The following is a 19,699-nucleotide window of genomic DNA, read 5'->3' on the forward strand; positions in this document are numbered from 1 at the left end:
ATCAATGACACGCAAAACACCTGAAAGATAGAATAAAATGCTAACATTGTTTGATTGAGAGCCGTACCAAAAGAAAGCTTACTTATAGATCTGCACGAAAGTATATGAAATGCTTGACATGTTCATTACTACTGAACAAATTGAAAAAAACATGGCAGAAAAAAAAACATCCTACTAAAAACTGAAACACACATTATCACATTATTTCGCACTTGGCCACAACTTGAGTAACGGTGGCAAAGGGAGCAGAAGATAGTCGGCTTTTGCAGCAGCACATAGAAAACATTCGCAGAAAGGCTTATTCCTCAATCAAAGACCAGATAAAGCATGCCAACACGACTCTTCTTTCTACCCGAATGCAATGCTTAGCAGTAAAATTACGTCACTTAAGGCACTAAGTCGTACCTACTGGGCTGTCCCTTGTATAATAAACATGAACTGCAAAAATCTGCATGTAGGACACTTGCAATGCTCATGCTTTCCAGAGGAAAAAAAAGCGTATCATGCATACACATGAAGGTTGTTCGGGCGGTTTTCCCATAGGGGGTTACTGAGATAGTACACAAACACTAACAGTAATTTTTCAGTTGTTAGTTGGTTTGTAGAACGTGATACACAGAAAAAGCACTGAGGGCGGTATGGAAAGCTGGGCAAGTTACTGCAGTTGCAGAATGAGACTTGGCACAGAAAAACAGAAGTCACAGACCAGGTGACAATGAGGAGGAACATCTATTTGTCAGCTTTCTCTACCGGGAAGAGGCAAGTGTAGCACAATCAAGGCGCAACGACGTCCGGAGCCTCATGGAGTACACAAATGGACAGGGCTGTGTTCGTGTACATGCGCCTTCTGATGTCCTTGGGTCTGAGCGCTCACCTGTTGTCTTTGGGCACCCGGAACAACCTTGCAGGGCTTGTTTTTGAGGTATTTGTGCACCATTGCACGATGCACGAGCGGTACGAGTCGTCAAACGGGTGAAACATCGCGGAGCACAAGCACACAGCTACCGAGGAACACAGAACTGACGAAACTAGCCACGTCGGTCAACGCACAGCAGCGCACGCATCTCGATGACAGTAGATAACAAAAATAAAGCGTTACGTAGCGGACTAAGCAGCAGCCGGGCCGGCGGGGATGGCACGGCGGCGCGGCGCGTAGACAGTCGAAGGTGAGGGAGTTGAGAGTGTATTACGAGAGAGGGCGTAGGGAGAGGAGTCGAGCGGGGGGAAGGGCTTGGCCACCTGGATCGGCGCGCGTGCGCGCGATGATCTATGAGGCCATGCAAGGGAAACGGATTTTTGCGTCGCCCATTACAGAAATGGCGCCAGTTTCCGGTGCCGCCGGAACCGAGGAGTGTCCCCCCCCTGGCATAACCTTGAACTCATAGAGGCCGTCTGGCGTGATGAAGACGGTCTTTTCGCGATCCCTTTCGTCGACTTCTATTAGCCAGTAGCCAGACTTGAGGTCCATCGATGAGAAATATTTAGCATTGCAGAGCCGATCCAATGCGCCGTCTATCCGTGGGAGGGGGTATACGTCTTTCTTCGTGATTTTGTTCAATCGACGATAATCGACGCAGAAACGTAGGGTTCCGTCCTTTTTCTTCACTAAAACAACTGGAGACGCCCACGGGCTTTTTGATGGCTGGATGATGTCGTCACGCAGCATTTCGTCGACTTGTCATATAGCTTCGCGTTCTCGCGTCGAAACTCGGTAAGGGCTCTGGCGGAGTGGTCGAGCGCACTCTTCGGTTACTATGCGATGCTTTGCAACTGGTGTTTGTCGAATCCTCGATGACGTCGCAAAGCAGTCTTTGTATCGTCGAAGCAGACTTCTGAGCTGTTGCTGCTTAATAACGGGGAGACTTGGATTTATGTCGAAGTCTGGCTCGGGAACTACGGTCGTCGGGGTAGATACGACAGAATCCGAGAGGACAAACGCATCGCTGGTTTCCTGTATTTCCTCGATGAATGCGATCGTCGTGCCCTTGTTGATGTGCTTGAACTCCTGGCTGAAGTTTGTCAGCAGCACTTTCGTGTTTCCTCCGTGCAGTCGAGCGAGCCCTCTTGCGACGCAAGTTTCACGGTCGAGTAGTAGACGTTGGTCGCCTTCGATGACGCCTTCTACATCAGCGGGTGTTTCGGTGCCGACCGAAATAACAATGCTGGAGCGAGGCGGGATGCTCACTTGATCTTCGAGCACACTCAAGGCGTGGTGACTACGACAGCTCTCCGGCGATATCGCTTGACCTTGTGACAGCGTTATTGATTTCGTCTTCAGGTCGATGACTGCGCCATGTTGATTCAGGAAGTCCATGCCGAGAATGGCGTCGCGTGAACACTGTTGGAGGACAACGAAGGTGGCAGGGTAAGTCCGGTCATGAACGGTAATTCTTGCCGTGCAGATCCCAGTCGGCGTAATCAGGTGTCCTCCAGGGGTCAGAATTTGAGGGCCTTACCATGCAGTCTTAACCTTCTTCAAATGGGCGGCGATGTGTCCACTCATTACGGAGTAATCGGCCCCTGTGTCGACTAAGGCAGTGACTACGTGGCCGTCGAGAAGTACGTCGAGGTCGGTGGTTTTTTGTCTGGCGTTGCAGTTAGGTCGTGGCGTCGGATCACGGCTGCGTCGTGTTGAACTGAAGCTGGAACGTCGCGTCGTCAAGTCGTCGTTCGTCAGTGTTGTCTTGCCTTCCTAACTTCGTCGGGACGGCGGGGGGTCGTTGTTATGTCGTCGAGATCGTTTCTTCGTCGTCTTCGTCGGCGGCGGAGGATCTTCGTCAGTTCGACGAACAGCAACCGCACCTCCATCGGTTGCTGCTTTTAGTTTTCCGGATATGGGCTCGCAGAGCGGCCCCGGGCTGGGCCTGTGCATGGTCGGCGCTGCGGTGACAGGCCTGGTGACTGTGAACGGGACGGTCGTCGAGGGCTCCACTGAGTAGTGGCGAGGTAGACGGCGATGTCACGAGGGCGTTCACGTTCCCTCGGGCGCTGTGCACTGACGGGGAAGCCTCGCAATCCCAGGTCGCGGTATGGGCATCGGCGGTACACATGGCCGGCTTCGCCGCAGTATTAGCAGAGCGGGCGGTGGTCGGGGGCGCACCAAATGACCGTCTTCCTCGCGTAGGTGCGCTGGGCGACGGGTGGGCGTGCTGGCGGCGGCGGCGTTGGACGACGGAATTGCGGCGTTACAGGGCCCTGGCGTTGTCGCGGAGGGGGAGCTTGACGGCGTGCGACGGCGGCGTAAGTCATCGCTTCTGGCTGGAGCTGCGGTAATTGTGGTTGCACCTCAGGAACTCGTAGCGATCAGTGCACCTCTTCTTTCACGATGTCGGCGATCGAGGCCACTTGAGGCTGCGACAATGGCAAGACCTTGCGCAGGTCTTCGCGCACAATGGCCCTGATGGTCTCGCATAGATCGTCCGTGGCCAGTGATTGAACTCCGGAGTAGCTTGTTGGCTTGATGCGTCGGTCGAATTGCCGGTTCCGCAATTCCAGTGTCTTCTCGATGCTCGTCGCCTCACGAAGAAACTCGTCGACGGTCTTCGGTGGGCTTCTTACCATACCGGCGTAAAGTTCCTCTTTTACACCACGCATCAGTAGACGTACTTTCTTCTCCTCGGACATTTCTGGGTCGGCGTGGCGGAACAGACGGCTCATTTCCTCAGTGAAGATCGCGATCCTCTCATTCGGCAGCTGCGCTCTTGTCTCCAGTAGAGCTTGGGCTCGCTCTTTTCTCACGACGCTTCGAAATGTTTGCCGGAAGCCGCTTCGGAAGAGGTCCCACGTCGTCAAGGTGGCTTCTCGATTCTCGAACCACGTCTTGGCGGCGTCCTCCAATGCGAAATAGACATGTCGTAGCTTGTCGTCGCTTGCCCTGTTGTTAAACGTAGCAACCCTCTCATACGTTTCCAGCCAGGTTTCTGGGTCCTCAAATGTGGAACCGCGGAACGTCGGTGGTTCCCTGGGCTGCTGCAGCACGATGGGGGACGCTGGTGCTGCCATTGGGGTTGCCTTGGCCACAATCTTCTTGGTCTTCTCAGGTAGAAGTCCGTGCTCCGGGGGCAGCTGTTGAAGACGGCGGCTTGCTCGGTGGTGCGCGACTACGTTGGTGTTCCGTTTGCGGTCTGGGCTGGGATCCCGGCTTGTCGGGGGCGTCCCATACATGAACGAAAAGCACGTCCACCAGATGTCACGTGGTAGTGACGGTGAAGAAAGAAGCAATATGGTGGAATACAAAACTAGCTTTTATTGGGCGAACCTGTGCCCACAAAACAGGCTACACTTATAGCACAAAGATAGCGGCGAACACGGTCGGCGATCGTCGAAAATCTGATCAGCGGGTCAAGCGAGTCGGCTTTTATGCAGCAGTCATTGAATGTTCCAGACTAATCGCATGGAGAAAGAAATTCAACAAGAGGGGACACTCTTCAAAAACTGGCAACAGGAAACACGTCACGCCTAGTTTGAACAACATCCGTTAGTTGACGCGAGCATCAGAAAAAAAAAAGAATGTTAAATAAACTTCCAGACAACGTTTTATTTTTTTTATTCCTTCCCACTAAAGTGAAAGAGTTTTGCATGTAAATGAACTTAAACTTTGCAACTTTTTGTTGCGTTGCCTAGCAACAAGCTAGCGGCACGCCAGACGCGCGTGCATACGTCATGCGCCAGACAAGCCGCAGGAGTGAGCGAGGCCGGTCGTACGTGCGAAGCTCGCGTGCTCGGTGACCCGTTTGTTTTGGATATAGCCCATTTTTTTGGGCTCCCGGCCTTCTCTGTGCTTTTCTTGCGTATCGTCTGCATTTAGACATGGCACCACTGCACTACTGGACTACGGCAAGGTGAGAAATTGTGTTTGACAGTGTGCGGCGCATTTTAAGCACTTTTAGTCTTAGTTTGAGTGGCGCAGTTAGCGAAAACCGGCTCGGCCGGGTGACGCATTTGCGCGTGTATGTATGTACACATGCGTGTACTACGTCGTAGCGCCTAAGACAGACGAGTTTTCGCGCATTCTTTGGCCCCCAACATTATTGTAACTAGCGTCGTTATATTTGGGGTAGTTTAGAAGCACGGCTGCCGCGCCCGGCTTATGGACTCAGTTAGCGAAAAGCAGCTCGGCTGTGTGCCGCAGTTAGTTTCGCGTGTGCTGAATCTTACTGGTAGAAGTTCGTGACGCATTCTCTGACCCGAAAAAGTATTGTAACTTATCTGATAACTTTTTGGGATATCTTGAGGCTTGCTCGCCGCGCCTGGGGTTGTGAAGGTGTTAGCAAAAAAGCAAGCCGGCCATAGTGAGTTAGTTTTGCGTGTACTTAATTTTAGTGGGACAAGTTTGTGACGCATTTTATAGCCCTGCATCAACATATACCTTATTTCGGTACTCACGCTTGTCGAAAACGCGACGAGCGATTGCCGAGAGTGATAACATGGGAGTGTTGCATGCGCCGGCAGGACGCGTAAAAGATAACACGGAGGAGCTCAAGAACATGACATTTACGTATTCTGAGCGACTGAAAACAGGCTTTGCACCCACGAGTCTGACTTGAGTGCGATTAGAAGGCATTCTGTGAGCGTGTAACATGGTCTGGCTGAGCCTGTGTGTGTACTTGGCGTACCATCGTGTCTACTGAGGCAAAGTTGTTTTGGAAACACGCAGTCACCCGTGTATTTGTGCACTTAAAGTGCAGGAAACAATGCCCGGGAAAAGACGTGTGCTTGAAAATCGGATGTTCACATTTTATGGCATTGTTTGGGAGGAGTCTGCTGCGAAATGTACGTAAAAGTGAATTTATCTGCAATGCCGCTCATTCACCACTTACGCACGTTTCGTCTCTACACGGAATACTCCTGTTAGGTCAATATACCAAAATGATACATGCTTGTACTTTAATTTCTTTCAGCTGATGGCATCCGGTGGAGCATCGTACGGCAACTGCTGCTTACCTAGTGCCACAACTTAGGATGAATGCAGAAGAAGCCCGGAACGAGCATTTATATAGAGCAAAATAAACATTTCATCATTTCAGAAGACGTCTTTCGTTTTCTTTATGAAATTGCACCTGATAGATTCGGTGCAGTCTTGTAAAGGTAAATCGCAATGATTTCTACTTAATAATGAAACGATTCCACGCCAAGGCCACGCGAGGTTCAGCAGAAGCGGAAAAAAAAAAATGCCGCGCCGAGCAACGGAGCCGGCGCGGCGTGTACGAACTGGTGTTCAAAATGCGCGCGCCAAAAACCGAAACCGGAAGGAGTCAACAACATCCGCTTGGTGTGGTACAGTCAATTCGGCCGCTGGGCTCTATGGGAGTGTCCGCTCTTGTTGAAATTTCTTTCTCTATGCTAATCGTTGGGACCCGCGTGCCTTCCACAAAGTTCTACACCATTCGCGTCACACGATGAAATCAGATAACATAAGGTTCGGCGGCAACAGACAGCGGATAGAAGCATCGATAACGTTCCAGAAACTTCGGATACATGCAGCCGCGTCCCGCGCTGTGCAACAACACTTGTTAGGCGGCGAAACTTGGTCCCCCGATAAAGATAAGTACACGTGTCAATATATATATATATGTATGGATTACTTACACGGTGTGTTGCAATGTATTCGCGAAAAGCTTTTTGGGCGTGTGAGGGTCGTTTGAATATCACGAAGAGGTAGAAACCAACTGCGAAACAAGATCTGCCAAAAATAAGCCGTGTCGCACACTTTATCCAGAATTCCCGCTTTTGTGTTGTCTGACCATTTTTGTTTCATTAAAAAACAGTTCCCCAAAATAATTTCACGTTCTTTAACACCTAAACCCGAGGTAAAAAGGCACAGGTGGAAGCGCTTCATGTAAATAAAAGAAATGGTTGCGGAAGAAAAGAGGCGATTACTATCAAAGAACTTTCCCTAAAACGTACGTTCATGTAAAACATTATGTGCGCCTTTGTGCTGCGTACAAGATCTAAAAAAAAGCCCGACTGTGACACACACGCTATTTTATTCTTTGTTCAGACGTTGATAACGCACTAAGGTAGTCGATGAAATAATGCTCCGAAAAGCGGGCATAATTGCGAAGCGTAACTGCTTTTGCCAGGGAAATTGTGATCAATGTAATTAGTGTTTTCAGCAAAAAAACAAAAGTTTTTAAATTTGAGTCTGAAGTTTGCAGTAAGTTGGTTCGGGTGTTGACTTCGCCTCATATAAGATTAGCGGGAAAAGCAAACCATACTTGTTGAGGTGGAGGTGCGTGCAGAGAGGAATAGAAGCCGCGTTCACCCAAAAGTTCGCAAAAACTTGAACGCCGAAGATATACGTACCTAAAGTAGGTCGACATTGCGCGGTTCCGTGCCACTGAAATTACACAAATGGGGCCGCTTACGCGTGAAGTGGTAGAGCTGGCTACAAATCGCTCTCATGAGCCTGAACTAGGAGTACCACTAGCACGATACACGTGATTCAGTCACCGTGAAACCAGCGAATAGAGACGAATGCATTTGGTAAACATTGTTGATAGGCAGCTATATTGAGCGTGTTTCACTAGTTCCGTGACATGTTTCCCGTATTATTCCAGCTGTTAGGGGCCAGATAGACAGTAATCGACAAAGTTTTTGTTGGGACACGCAGCACAGAGCAATTGCGATATCAAGCTTTAACAAACAGATAGGTACAGCGCTCCACTATTGGGAACACTACGCACCTAAGTGAATGATAGTATTATATTTTTCGCTGTCTTTTTTATCGCATTTATATACGTGGTGTCCATTTTTAAGTTTAAGGATGTAAAAAAACAATTGCCTGTTGCAGAGAACACGATTCAAGTCCTTGAGTAGGATTAGTCAGAGAGACGGATGTTCCTTGCACGAGAAATCGAAACACATATTAAACGAATTAGCTAAGTTTCACTAATTATCTTCCTAAATAGTTACTTAACAGCACATACTGTACTATAAATTGTAGCCGGTGAGTTTACAAGGCCAATCCACTTGGAATGAATTTCATGAATGACAATAGTTTCAAAATATGTGCATAAACTCGCCGCAGTAACGCAGTGTTGCTACACTTATTTTTTTTACCAAAACGCTCTTTTATGCATTGCGGTACAAAAGTAATTTCAACGCCCACATACTTGATCCCACGTTTTGGGAAATATCTCGAAGCTGGTGTCATCCTGGAAATTCATTTCACGTGGATACGTTCTGCAAGCTCACCGGTTATGATTTGTAAATTGAAATATACCCTGTAAAGTAATGAATAGGTTAATTAGTGATCTTTGTTAATTTGTTGAATATGTGTTTGGTTTTTGTGCTAGTAATGACCGACTGTATAAATAATGCAGCTCAAGGAGAAAAATTACGCTATCTGGCACAGGCGGTCCTTAAAATTTACATAAAACTGACAAACAATCCCCCCGTATAATGTAAAAAGAATATAGTGTGAAAAAAAGGCCCAAAAACCATATGCTGCGAATATATGACCCATATTTTTAAGCAGCAAATTCAGTTGGATTGTGTGTCCGCCCAACATGCCATGTGGTGAAGTCGAAGCCAGGACCTTAAATATAGCTATCGTGCAACACAAATGAAAACAACAACAAAGAAACCGTTTTCTCAGTGGAAACGCAAATTGCTTCGATTAACATTTTCGTGCCGAAAGTTGTTATGCTTCGCAATTATATCGTCTTTTCTGTCTATTTTTGCATGGATCTGGCACCTGAGTGTGTTAACTTCGAAACAAAGGCCAAAATAGCATTTTTGCCAAAAGCACGCTTGTATCTTAGAGCCTGCGCGCAGCCCATCAGATCTCGTACATTTTGCGAGATCTCACGTTTCAGGAATAGTTCTATAAAAATATTTCCATGTTACCATTCATGACCGTCTTTTGTGAAAAATTTCCCTAGAGCGCTATTTCCTGCGCATTTTTACCTCTTTGCTATAGATCGAAAAACAAAAGCATTTTGTGAAACTGTTTTATAAGGAAAGGACAATGTTCAGACAAAGTAAAAACTTAAGTTTTGAAAGAATGCGCAAGACGGTCGATTTCTGGCAAACGGTCGTTTCGCACCTCGTTTTGCAGCTTTTCGTAGAATGCATAAAGTGCTCACGGAAGCAAAAAATCTTTTCCGTTCAGCAATATTTGGGAACATACTGTGCAAGTAATGCACAGCCTTTTTTTTTTGTAGAGAGAAGGATATTACTCGATGGCCACTGTTGAGACAGTTGTTGTGAAATGAATGACCCTTATAAAAGGAAATGTACGGAAGGCGGCGCCTTGAAACATCATCCAGCGGGAAGCAGCGAAACGAACCAGAGACGACAGCCCCAGCGCTGTTATTGCGTCGTGCAAGCGGCCATCTGTTGTGGCCGCGTTGCTATCTGTAATCGACCGCTTCTCAGCCAAGCGAGTCGGGCTGAGTGTCTTGCGTTTCAGAAGATAGCGATAACTCGGCCTGCAGCGTGCGCTCTTCACGGCAGCTCGTTTGTCCAGGCTCTCTGAAGCACGGTGTAAGATAGAGCGTATATCCTACACCATGGTCTCAAGGCAGAAAGCAAGCGTGTTGGCTCCAATGTACGATGACTCACTGAGTTTCTCGGAGACACGCATCCTGGCGAATGGAGCACACTGTGACTTGTACGCAGCAGACGATGGAAGCGGGAGACCTTTTCGGTGGAATGATACTATGCTTTGAGGCGGTTGCATTATTTTTGTTGAGAAGGAAAGTTTTTTTATTTATCAAGAACATTAGGTCCATAACCTGCATTTCAGTTTCTCAAGGAAAACGTGCATTTCACGTCACGTTACGAAAGCGAAACGGGGCCATCAGCACCATATTGTACGCATCGCGCCACGCCACGCTTCGATCAAACATTCAGTGCCATTCCACTCTGCGAAGGTCGATAACCAGCGAAGCTGTGTGTCTGTGTGTGTGTGTGTGTGTGTGTGTGTGTGTGTGTGTGTGTGCGTGAAAACTTTTATTGTAATGAGGTACGGAGGCTAGACTTCTTAAACCAAGGCGGGCCGCTCCCACGTTGGCACTGTCAGGCCAAGTTTTTCAGCGACATCATGGGCCCTCTAGATGGCCCTTAGTTGATCCTGAAACAATGGGCTCTGAATCCTTTTATCCCACTGTGTCATTCTTCAACGAGGTTGGGGAGAGTCGTGGGACACTCCGCCAGCATATGTCTCGTTCCAATGAAGCCATTACAATCGTTGCAGTCTTTCTTAATCTCCCTCTCTGGATGTATTTTATTAATGGTGTACAGTGTGGGATATGTACAGGTTTGTAATAACCGCAGTGAGACTGCCTGAGCCCTGTTCAATTTTGAATGTGGCAATGGGAATCGCCTGCGTCATAACTAGTAATGCTTGGTAATGCCATTCTATGTCATTAAAAGATCTCTAGATTCCATGACTTGATGGTGAACGGCTCGGTTGTGACTGTCACGGTTAGCAAGTCCTCGTGCCAAGACATGAGCAACCTCACTAAGGTTTACCCGAATTTCGTCCACTTTCCCGATATGCGCAGGAAACCATCGGATTTCAGTTCTCATAATCCCAATGTTTTCAAAACGTTTAGCTGGAACTCCGCCTGCCGCTGCCTGGCAAGCTATAAGACCGGGCTGTGTATCGAGCGCGATCATGGCTTGATAAGCACGGTCACTTGATGGTCGATCGATTGCGAGGTGCAAGCAGTCACGCCACTCATGGATGGACGTCTACCAAGGGCGTGACAGTGGCGCTTTTCGGCTATTAATAATAATATTATTTGGGGTTTTACGTGCGAAAACCACTTTCTGATTATGAGGCACGCCGTAGTGGAGGACTCCGGAAATTTTGACCACCTGGGGTTCTTTAACGTGCACCTAAATCTAAGCACACGGGTGTTTTCGCATTTCGCCCCCATCGAAATGCGGCCGCCGTGGCCGGGATTCGATCCCGCGACCTCGTGCTCAGCAGCCCAACACCATAGCCACTGAGCCACCACGGCGGGTACTTTTCGGCTGTTCAGTTGCTCTTTCCTTTGTAAATCAGCCCGAATTATTCAGCTTATAAAAATGAGCGGCGTCAATTTCTTTTCTTTCTTGCAAGGGTAATTAGCTTCTCGGATGGCCCGCTGGAAGCTTTGAATTAGGACCAATTACATTGGTCTGGAATGTTATTAATCTAATTTACATAATTATTTGTGTAATTACTACATCCAATCATTTTGAAATGTGTGCCTCTGTGGTAAAAGTAATCTAAAGGAAATAATTTATTTACCTCAGCTTCCCTAATTGTCAGGGATTTTGAACGCATTTTGTGAAAAATCTGGCACAGTTATCCGCCCAGTGCTTACATCGGGCAGAATAGGTGTCACTGTTCTCTGAAAATTTTGTCTCTGTCAGCGACAAAATTTGTAGATTACCCATCGTGGTTGCTTAGTGGCTATGGCTTCGCGCTGCTAGCCCAGGGTGCGGGATCAATGCCTCACCACGGCTTCCGCACTTCGATGGGGGGCAAAATGCAGCAATGCCCGAGTACTGTGCATTGCGCACACGGCAAAAAACCGCAGGTGGTCATAACCCACCCGGAGCCCCCCTACGGTGTGCCTCATAATTATGTCGTGGTCTCGGCATGTAAAAGAGCCTGTGTTAATTTTATTTCTTATGCTCGCAGGCGCGCTTGAAGATAAGTCCAAAGTTCATTCCGAAGCTTTTCTCGTACTAAATCAAATATAAAACTCAGCTTCGCAAGTGTGGTCGCTGCACGCGAGCCACATATTAAACTCATTCTAGCATCTAGGGATAGTGTATGGTATATACGCAGTTCATATAAATATAAATGTCCAAATATAAAATGCCGTGACAATATCTAAGACAGTGCTGCACCTTCACGGTATATTTTTAGCTCAGTATAGTCAACCGTGCACAGGAACTAAAGATCCTGAAGATAATGAAGACATCGAGGAGCCTTTCGTCAAATATGACATGCTCGAAGTGAATTTTACTGCTTCAAAATAAAATTTTTGCTGACCTACTGTCTAGTGTTTGCGCACAAGCTAAAACACCTAATTTCTGTCGTAGTTCATCCCTGCGAAATATGGGACCGTATTCTGTAACCGTTCGCTTTCGAACCGGTTGGCTCTCACGAATGTCATTAGTCGACGCTTCGTTGTCGTCATCCCTGGTGGGCGTGACAACAAATATTGTTGTCGTCACACAGGTTGTGACGACCACACAATCTGTGTGGTCGCGCGGGTGGCGAGTATAAGCTTCATAGTTGCTAGCGCAACCGTGGCCGTCTGCTAGTCTCGCGCTGGCCGCCGTGACGAGAGGGACGCCGATAGTGCCTTCTTTGGTTGTGTTGCGAGCGAGCGTTGGCCTAAGACAACGACGTGACGAGAGACAACGGTGTGACGCGTACGTAAGTTCCGAAGGAGGCATATTAGGCACCCCGAATGCAATGGATTTGTGATGAGCCGGAATATCACGGACCACAAGATTCAGTAGCGTTGACACTGCTACGTAAGTGCTGCACGCACTACGGTTCTTTATTTTTCTGCTCCGGTTGTCGCAACCGCCAGTCAGTCGCATCATTAACGCCGTCGCTAGGGTTATTACGGTTGAGGGAAAAGAAAAAGGGGTGTCATACACGCTACAGGAGAAAGCCGCAATAAAGAAAGCTCCCTCGACCGCGGCAAGAATCTCGAAGCTGTGGGATGCTTGGAGGGAACTCTCATCGCAATCGTCCACCCTAAGCAGTTCAGCCACAGCTAAACGAAATCTTATTAGAGCCACGGCCTACACACAGAGAAACCCTTTGATTTCTTAACGTATGGCGCAAAACCTAGCGACAAAAAATAAATTAAGCAACTCAGATAAATTTAAACCACAAGCTGTCTGAGTCGGAAGCTCAGATATTACTGGAAATTAAATGTACAAGGGTTTTATACAAAGCAATATTTTTTTTTACCAAAATAGCAACATCCTTCAATTACAATATCGTCCCCAAAGTAGAAACAAAAATGATGACGTGACCTTGCGACAGAACGCCGCTCGTTCATTGGTCTCCCTCGCGTCGCGACATTACACTCTTTCTGCGAGTGACGTCACCTTGACGCAACAGCCAGACCAAACCAGTTCCAAAGGAAACAGTTACAAAATACGGCACCTGATGTTTCTTCATTACGCTATCATCGGAATGCGGCTGCCGCCGCCATTATCTAACGAGCGATCTCGAGCATAGCAGCATTACGCCATAGCCACTGTGCTGCCGTGGTGAGTGGCAGCCAAGGTAGATGTGGATGCAGATCCTTGGAAATACTGGCTCGTACGCACTCTTGGAGATTGGCCACTATCCCAGTAGGTCAAAGGTAGAAGAGAGACATAATGTGCCAACAAATTTCCCTTCTTTCACAGCGCCATGCGGGAAGAGGTTAAACGGACATCGCGTGGACACAGCCAGAAAGCTTCTCAAAGCCGTCGCCGAGCATTTTTAAACAACCAGGTCATAACTTTGACGAACTTGAACTCCACATCCTACAGTCAAATTTCCATTCTGCGCGAGACACAAAATACAGAGAATTATGCCCCATCCACAAGTCCAAGACATTGCAACCATTGGGCATCAATGTTTCAAGGGGAGCTTTAGAATCTATTGGCTATGCTACATTTCAAGCTATACGCAACAGCATTTACTCATTTTTCATTGGGCTGCATAAGTTTTTGTTTTTCCTTCTTTTCCTCCCTTTCTTTTTCCCTTTTATTTATATATTTATGTCAGTTTAGTATTCTTTTTCCACGAGCACCATTTTCTGCCGCTACTTTTACTCTCTCTTTCAGAGAGACGATAGCTCAGTAATCCAGCGGAGCAGATAATCGTCCACCCCCTCCTGTCGTCTAAACATCTTGCACGAAAAAAAAAAGCACACGGCTGGCTGATCCAAAGTGCTACCTTACGTTTCTCCACCGGTGTTTAATAGCACACCTTCCTTTTCAATTCTACACCCTCGCCGCTAACACGCCCATGTTCTTTGCCTCACCCACCCGCACTACCCGCTCTCCCTCTACAAGAACCCTATATATAGATGCTGTGCCGAGGATAGCGTATGTCGCCTTGAAAATGACAAGTCCACTTGACCAAACGTTGGCTCTCGCTTTTAGCTTGTTCTCAGTTTGCTCATGATTTTGCAGGATTGAATATTTTGCAAGATCAGCATCGTGGAAACTGCGCATTGTTGTCCGAGCTTTGTGCGAGAAGCCATGATGAGGACTAAAGACATGATGGGGAATAAAAATCGGCTGATGATGATAACTGTAGTTTCATCTTCTAATATCAAGCGCTAATGAATACATCGTGAAGGTTTTATAATTCACCACTTCATGTGCAAATTCTCCATGACTTGGAGGTGTTTTAGCGGGAGCACCTTATAGCGGCTATAGCACTTGGAATAAACCATGGCAGTCAGACGCCAGATTAGTTGCAGCACAGAGGAACTAATCTGAAATAGGCAAGCAAATAGTAAAATACAACATGAGGCATTTCTCATTCATATCCCATAGCAATGGTATTGTTGAACGTGAAACGTTTCATAGATAAATCCTACCCCAGATTATTGAATTTATTTCCACGATTTATCAAGAAATAGTTACTGTAGGGAAAGAGCAGCAAATATTAAAACAAAAAATTGCTAGACCTCAACAGAAGGCATCTTTTGATATACGCAAGTTCTTCGCGCCCTCATGTTTCCGCAGTTTACGGGATTGTTTCAGCTAGAAGGATTTAAGAACTCTATCGTTCAAGGCTTTATCCGTGTAGTAACATTTATTTGCTTCATACGAAGGTAAGGCGTAGAGATGGGAAACACAAGGAAGGGCCGTAATTTGAGAAAGAACTAGAACAATAATGCAGCCCATCACACTATGGAGCTATATCTGTAATAGAGCACAATACTACAGCAATATACAAGTGAAATATAAATACGAAAATTGAACGAAAGTAGGTAGCCAAGAGTGTAGGGAGGTGCATTTTCTTACGTAATAATATAAAGCACTGTGGAAAAGCGATTTATATTGGCTATAACAGCACAAGAGAAAGTTGTTTGGTTCCATTCAATGCTTAGTTTGAGAGAAGTAGGTGTCTGGTGTTTCAGTATGACACATTTAATTTGTGAGGATAATCCACACCAGATAAAACAAAAGCAGGTTTCATATGACGTGAATGGGAGATGATGAACTACCGATCCTAGCAGTTGGTATATGCACATCCTTTAGCCTTCTCAGAAACCAGCGTTATATATTAATTGATATTAAGAGGAAGCTTTAGCTCGGGTGCTCCTATCTAAATACATGTAAAAGGAGAATTTGTTTTTCTCGGCAACCACTGCACCAAATTTGACGAGGTTTGTTGCATTAAAAAGAAAACTGAAAGTCTAGTGACTGTTGGTTTCCAATTTTTGACTAAGGTCCTCATTTTTTTATTAAAAATTGGCAAAAATCAAAAATGTTCAAAAAACAAAACTATGACGTTTACAACTCTGTAACTCAACAACAAAAAATGATAATACAAATCTGTGAACGGCATCTAACAGTACATCTAAAGCGGATAAAATTGATATGTTACATATGAATCTAAAAAAAATAGTAATATGTAAATACAGCTTTTGCAGAACGTTCGTACACTACGTAACAAATTCACGTAAGCTATATAATGACATACAGAAATTGTCCGCTTTTAATAGTCTAATGGATTCCGTTTACAGAACCGTGATATCTGCTCTTGATGCGGAGCTATGAATTTGTAAACTTCGTGGTTCTATATTTTTCATACTTCCGAATATTTGCAAATTATTTCAACAAAATTCAGGACATAACTCGAAATTCCTCTTGCAACAGTCACTGGAATTTAACTTTCTCACATGCAAAAAAGTTCATTAAAATCGGTCCACGGGTTATTTGAGAAAAAACGTTTTTGCGTTTTACATGTATTTGAATAGGCCGCGTCGGAGTTGGGCCCGAGCTAAAGCTTCCTCTTAAGAGCATGTAGTACTTTGCGTCTAAAATAAATAAATATTGCATGAAGTTCACTGTATTGATTATAGTGCGAAAAGACGATGCTGATGCAGGCGTTTTTTTTTTTTCGCGTGGCGTAACTGTATGGTGCACAACTGCCGCAGCACTTCAGTCGCTCAAAGGCAAAATAAAATACGTAATCTTGCATGCGGAGGGCGTGCAGTAGTAGCGTGCTTACGTGCCGCTGGGGTTTTTGCTGTAAATGTCCATCCAGTCCTTGGCCGTCGTGGCTAGTCGGTTGGCGACAATGGCACGCACAAACTCGAACACGCAATTTGGTGTGATGAAGCGGTAAAGTGAGTTGTTGTGGACCTCGATACCCGTCGACATGAGTGCCTGCCATGGACGAGATAAGGGCGAAGGAAGGCAGCACGCACTGATTCCTTAGCGGCGGTGAATATCCGAGCTAATATTAATATCTAGCGGCACAGCATAATTTTTTCTTGAAATGGTCATCATCCACCTATTTTACGTCCACTTAAAGACGATGACCGCTCTTACAGATCTCCAAGTGCACCAGTCTTGCGACAGGTGCGTCTATCGCGTGGCTGTATATTTGCAAATTTCATCACATAACCTAATCCCTGATTAATCGTTTGGATTCCCCAGGCACTCATTTCGTTTCTCTACTAGACCACCATTTATACCCTCTGTGCGATACATGGCCTGCCTAACACGGAAGCCTATCTGTCGCTGTCCAATTACTATCGATGGCAATGTAATTTCATAGCTATGTGACCCGCCACAGATGCCTCGGCCTTGTCTCTTACCGTGGAATGTCATGGTGAAAGCATGTTACAATGCTAATAAAAAATTACCTGCACTTACTGAAATATATCGCTTTCTGGCCGGCATGATGTGGTGCCTGCGTCATTTCCTATTCCGGCTGTAGTAGACCCTTTTCGTCGAGTTTCCACGAAGCTGCAAAGGAGACCTCAGATTTCGATTTCCTCTGTACACTCGGGTGGATGAAAATTTTACCTCTAATAAACCCTCGTCCACCTTGCGGGCTTGGGCAGAAGTAATTTGCCATAATTAGTGTCCCTGAGCTTCCTTCTTGTTGGTGATGAATTCACCGTGATGCTTCGATTTGCTATCCTCTTGGCTAGTGCTCATAGTAGGGCGACCGCCCCGGAAGGGCGTTGGTCTTTTGTTCGGATACCGGACAAGGACGAATTTTTCCTCTACTGGGATGCTTTCCTTCTGAGAAACCCGTGTTTGTTTCCTTTGTAGCTTTGTGCTACATTCAGGCAGATGACAATTTCGTGCTTTCATGATATTTCCTTCCTCTTGCGGGCTTCCGCAGAACTAATTTCCCCCATTAAGTATCTCTGGACTTCGAGTTGTCGATTAATTCGGGCTGCGATCTGCCAGCCACCTGGGTAACGCAGATGGTAGAGTGACCGCCCCAGGAAAGTGCTGGTGGTGTGTTCGAATCCCGAACCAGGAGAAATGTTTCCTCAACTGCGAACCTTTCTTTCTGAGAAATCCTTATGGGCTCAGTTTGTTCGTTTCGAGCAACATTCGGGGGTGGATGACAATTTTCTCTTTCGTGAACATCAGTGTAGAAACCAGTTAATTTATGTCGCAGCTAATTATTCAATAATAAATAAGTGATGGCAATGGCCCATTCCCATTTCAAAAGTAATTTCTGGCAAGAAATCAATGTCGTAGCAAAGCCAGTTCTTAAAGTTAAATCACTGCCTGAGTTCGCCAGCAGTTTAGTTCGCAAGAGCTTTCTGATATTGTGTGGTCGTACTCGCTGATTGTATCGTCACTATTACAATTGAAAGGTGCCTGTTCTTCTGAACTAACTGGAAGTGGTAATTTGTTATTGTTAAACAAACGTAAAAGTTCCCATACTTGCCATAACTTCTTGGAACTTGACACCGCATCAAACATTGAACACTCACCCTCTTTGCTGTTCCAGGTCGCCCTTTTGCGTGGTTCCCCGACTGCCTAAAGTACTCTGAACTACGCGAAAGCCAACCTGTTAAGACACGGTTCAGTACAATCGCCACCAACGCCGTTGGCTGGGCAAGCCGCAGCCAACACACGGATCCGAATATTGGCCGCCGCCACCGCTACTTGACCTGCTACGTGGCTTCGGCTGGCTACATACGTAGGCTCCAGTCACTTCGGTTGTCAAGAATGGATGCACCCCCTATGCAGGCGTTCCACGGTGCACGGCGCTCGGGCTTGACACGGCATCAAACATAAAGCACTCACCTCATTTGTTGTTCCACGTTGGTCATCTCAAAGTTCGTACTTGTCTAAACACCAGTAATCATGCTGTCTTTTTGCGGTGTCGCGCCCCGACGAATGGACGTATATGTTTAAGCGTCATATGTGCAACACCGTCAGATGTATTGACAGACTAATATTGCTCCTGTCCGTTGATTTCGAAGCAAATCCCGCACCGGAAACCCTTAAGACTGTCCTAGAAACTGTTAACGTATTGAAACCAGTCAAAATGAAATATGCGATGAAATGAAAGCTTTAAAAACTGGCGGGTTTCTGTCAATGTTGAATTTAAGCTACTGTCCACAAGAATTCGCGGTGTCGAAGTGGACCTTGTTTCCTTCGAAACTGCCGCACCAGCGTCCGCTTCGGGAACGTCTGAGTATCATCTCAGCCTTTCTAGCCAGCTCAAAACTATTCACTCCCGTTGTCGTATTAACTTCGCCGGTCTAATCTTGTATTTTTTGGCATTCCGGACGAATTTTGTTTGTTTATTTATATACATAGACCTTACAAGCCGCTATAGGAGCATGAGACCCGGTCATCCACTCAAACCAAGATTATTTACGTGTTCCAGAGACCTCGGCGCCACTGTCGAACCAAACTAAATTGAACGTGCTCATCATCTCGGCCGTTTCATTCCCGATAAATGCAGACCAGTAATAGTGAAATTTGCCTTCTTCAAAGAGAAGCAGCATGTAATAGAAAATGGTTTCGATTTTAAAGGCACTCAGTTCACTAGTTCGCGAAGAGTAATGTTTTGGGACACATGTCGACAGGAAGCTCGCGCGAAAGCTAATAATCTGCCCTGTAAATTAAATGGCGACCGTATGAAAATGAATAACCACGTGTTAACATATGACGCCGCCTCTGCCTCCGTTGTGCAATACTCCGTGCCTCTGCCTCCGTTGTGCCCCGATAACTAGCACATGAATCTGGTCCACGGTGAAATGCCTCTAGTTCCAAGCGTCCGTGAGATAACAGCAAAGTGAGAGTATGTCGTTTCAGACAGGCTTGAAGATAATGGCCGCCCTTAGAAGTGTTCAACGTGGTATTGTCGCAATGAACTGCCTTAAATTACCCAGCATCTTGTTCAGCCATGCATAGTTACCATTTGTATGATATACTCATATTTACTGAAGAGGACTGCCAATTATGCCCAGGAATATTTACTTTCGCTTACCGGTATGTGAACTTTATATCCTGCGAAGGTTTGCCACAAAAAAAGCGCGACACTAGCATTCAATTTGCTGGTAATGTTAGTACAATGTCGATGAAAAAGCCGTCATTGCCATTTGTAGACGTGTTTAGGAGGCTCAGGTTCCAGCGTGACGCGCGTCGTTGATTATAACATTTCATTACATGCCGCATTCTTTCACCCACATTAGCCAGTTGCAGAAACACACAATACTCACGTATTTAT

General features: G+C 46.3%; 1 protein-coding gene across 1 annotated transcript in view; it reads right to left on the bottom strand.

Moving 5' to 3' along the window:
* LOC139051498 (putative phospholipase B-like 2) overlaps nucleotides 1–16,648 on the bottom strand; it is a 126,737-nt gene extending 110,089 nt beyond the window's left edge. The window contains exon 1 of the mRNA XM_070528481.1: nucleotides 16,214–16,648. Within this exon, the coding sequence (XP_070384582.1) occupies nucleotides 16,214–16,365 (152 nt within the window). The 5' untranslated portion in view covers nucleotides 16,366–16,648. The remainder of the gene's footprint in view (nucleotides 1–16,213) is intronic.
* Nucleotides 16,649–19,699: the final 3,051 nt, after the last annotated feature.

The sequence above is a fragment of the Dermacentor albipictus genome, unplaced genomic scaffold (assembly GCF_038994185.2).
Source record: "Dermacentor albipictus isolate Rhodes 1998 colony unplaced genomic scaffold, USDA_Dalb.pri_finalv2 scaffold_12, whole genome shotgun sequence".
Classification (NCBI taxonomy): Eukaryota; Metazoa; Arthropoda; class Arachnida; order Ixodida; family Ixodidae; genus Dermacentor; species Dermacentor albipictus.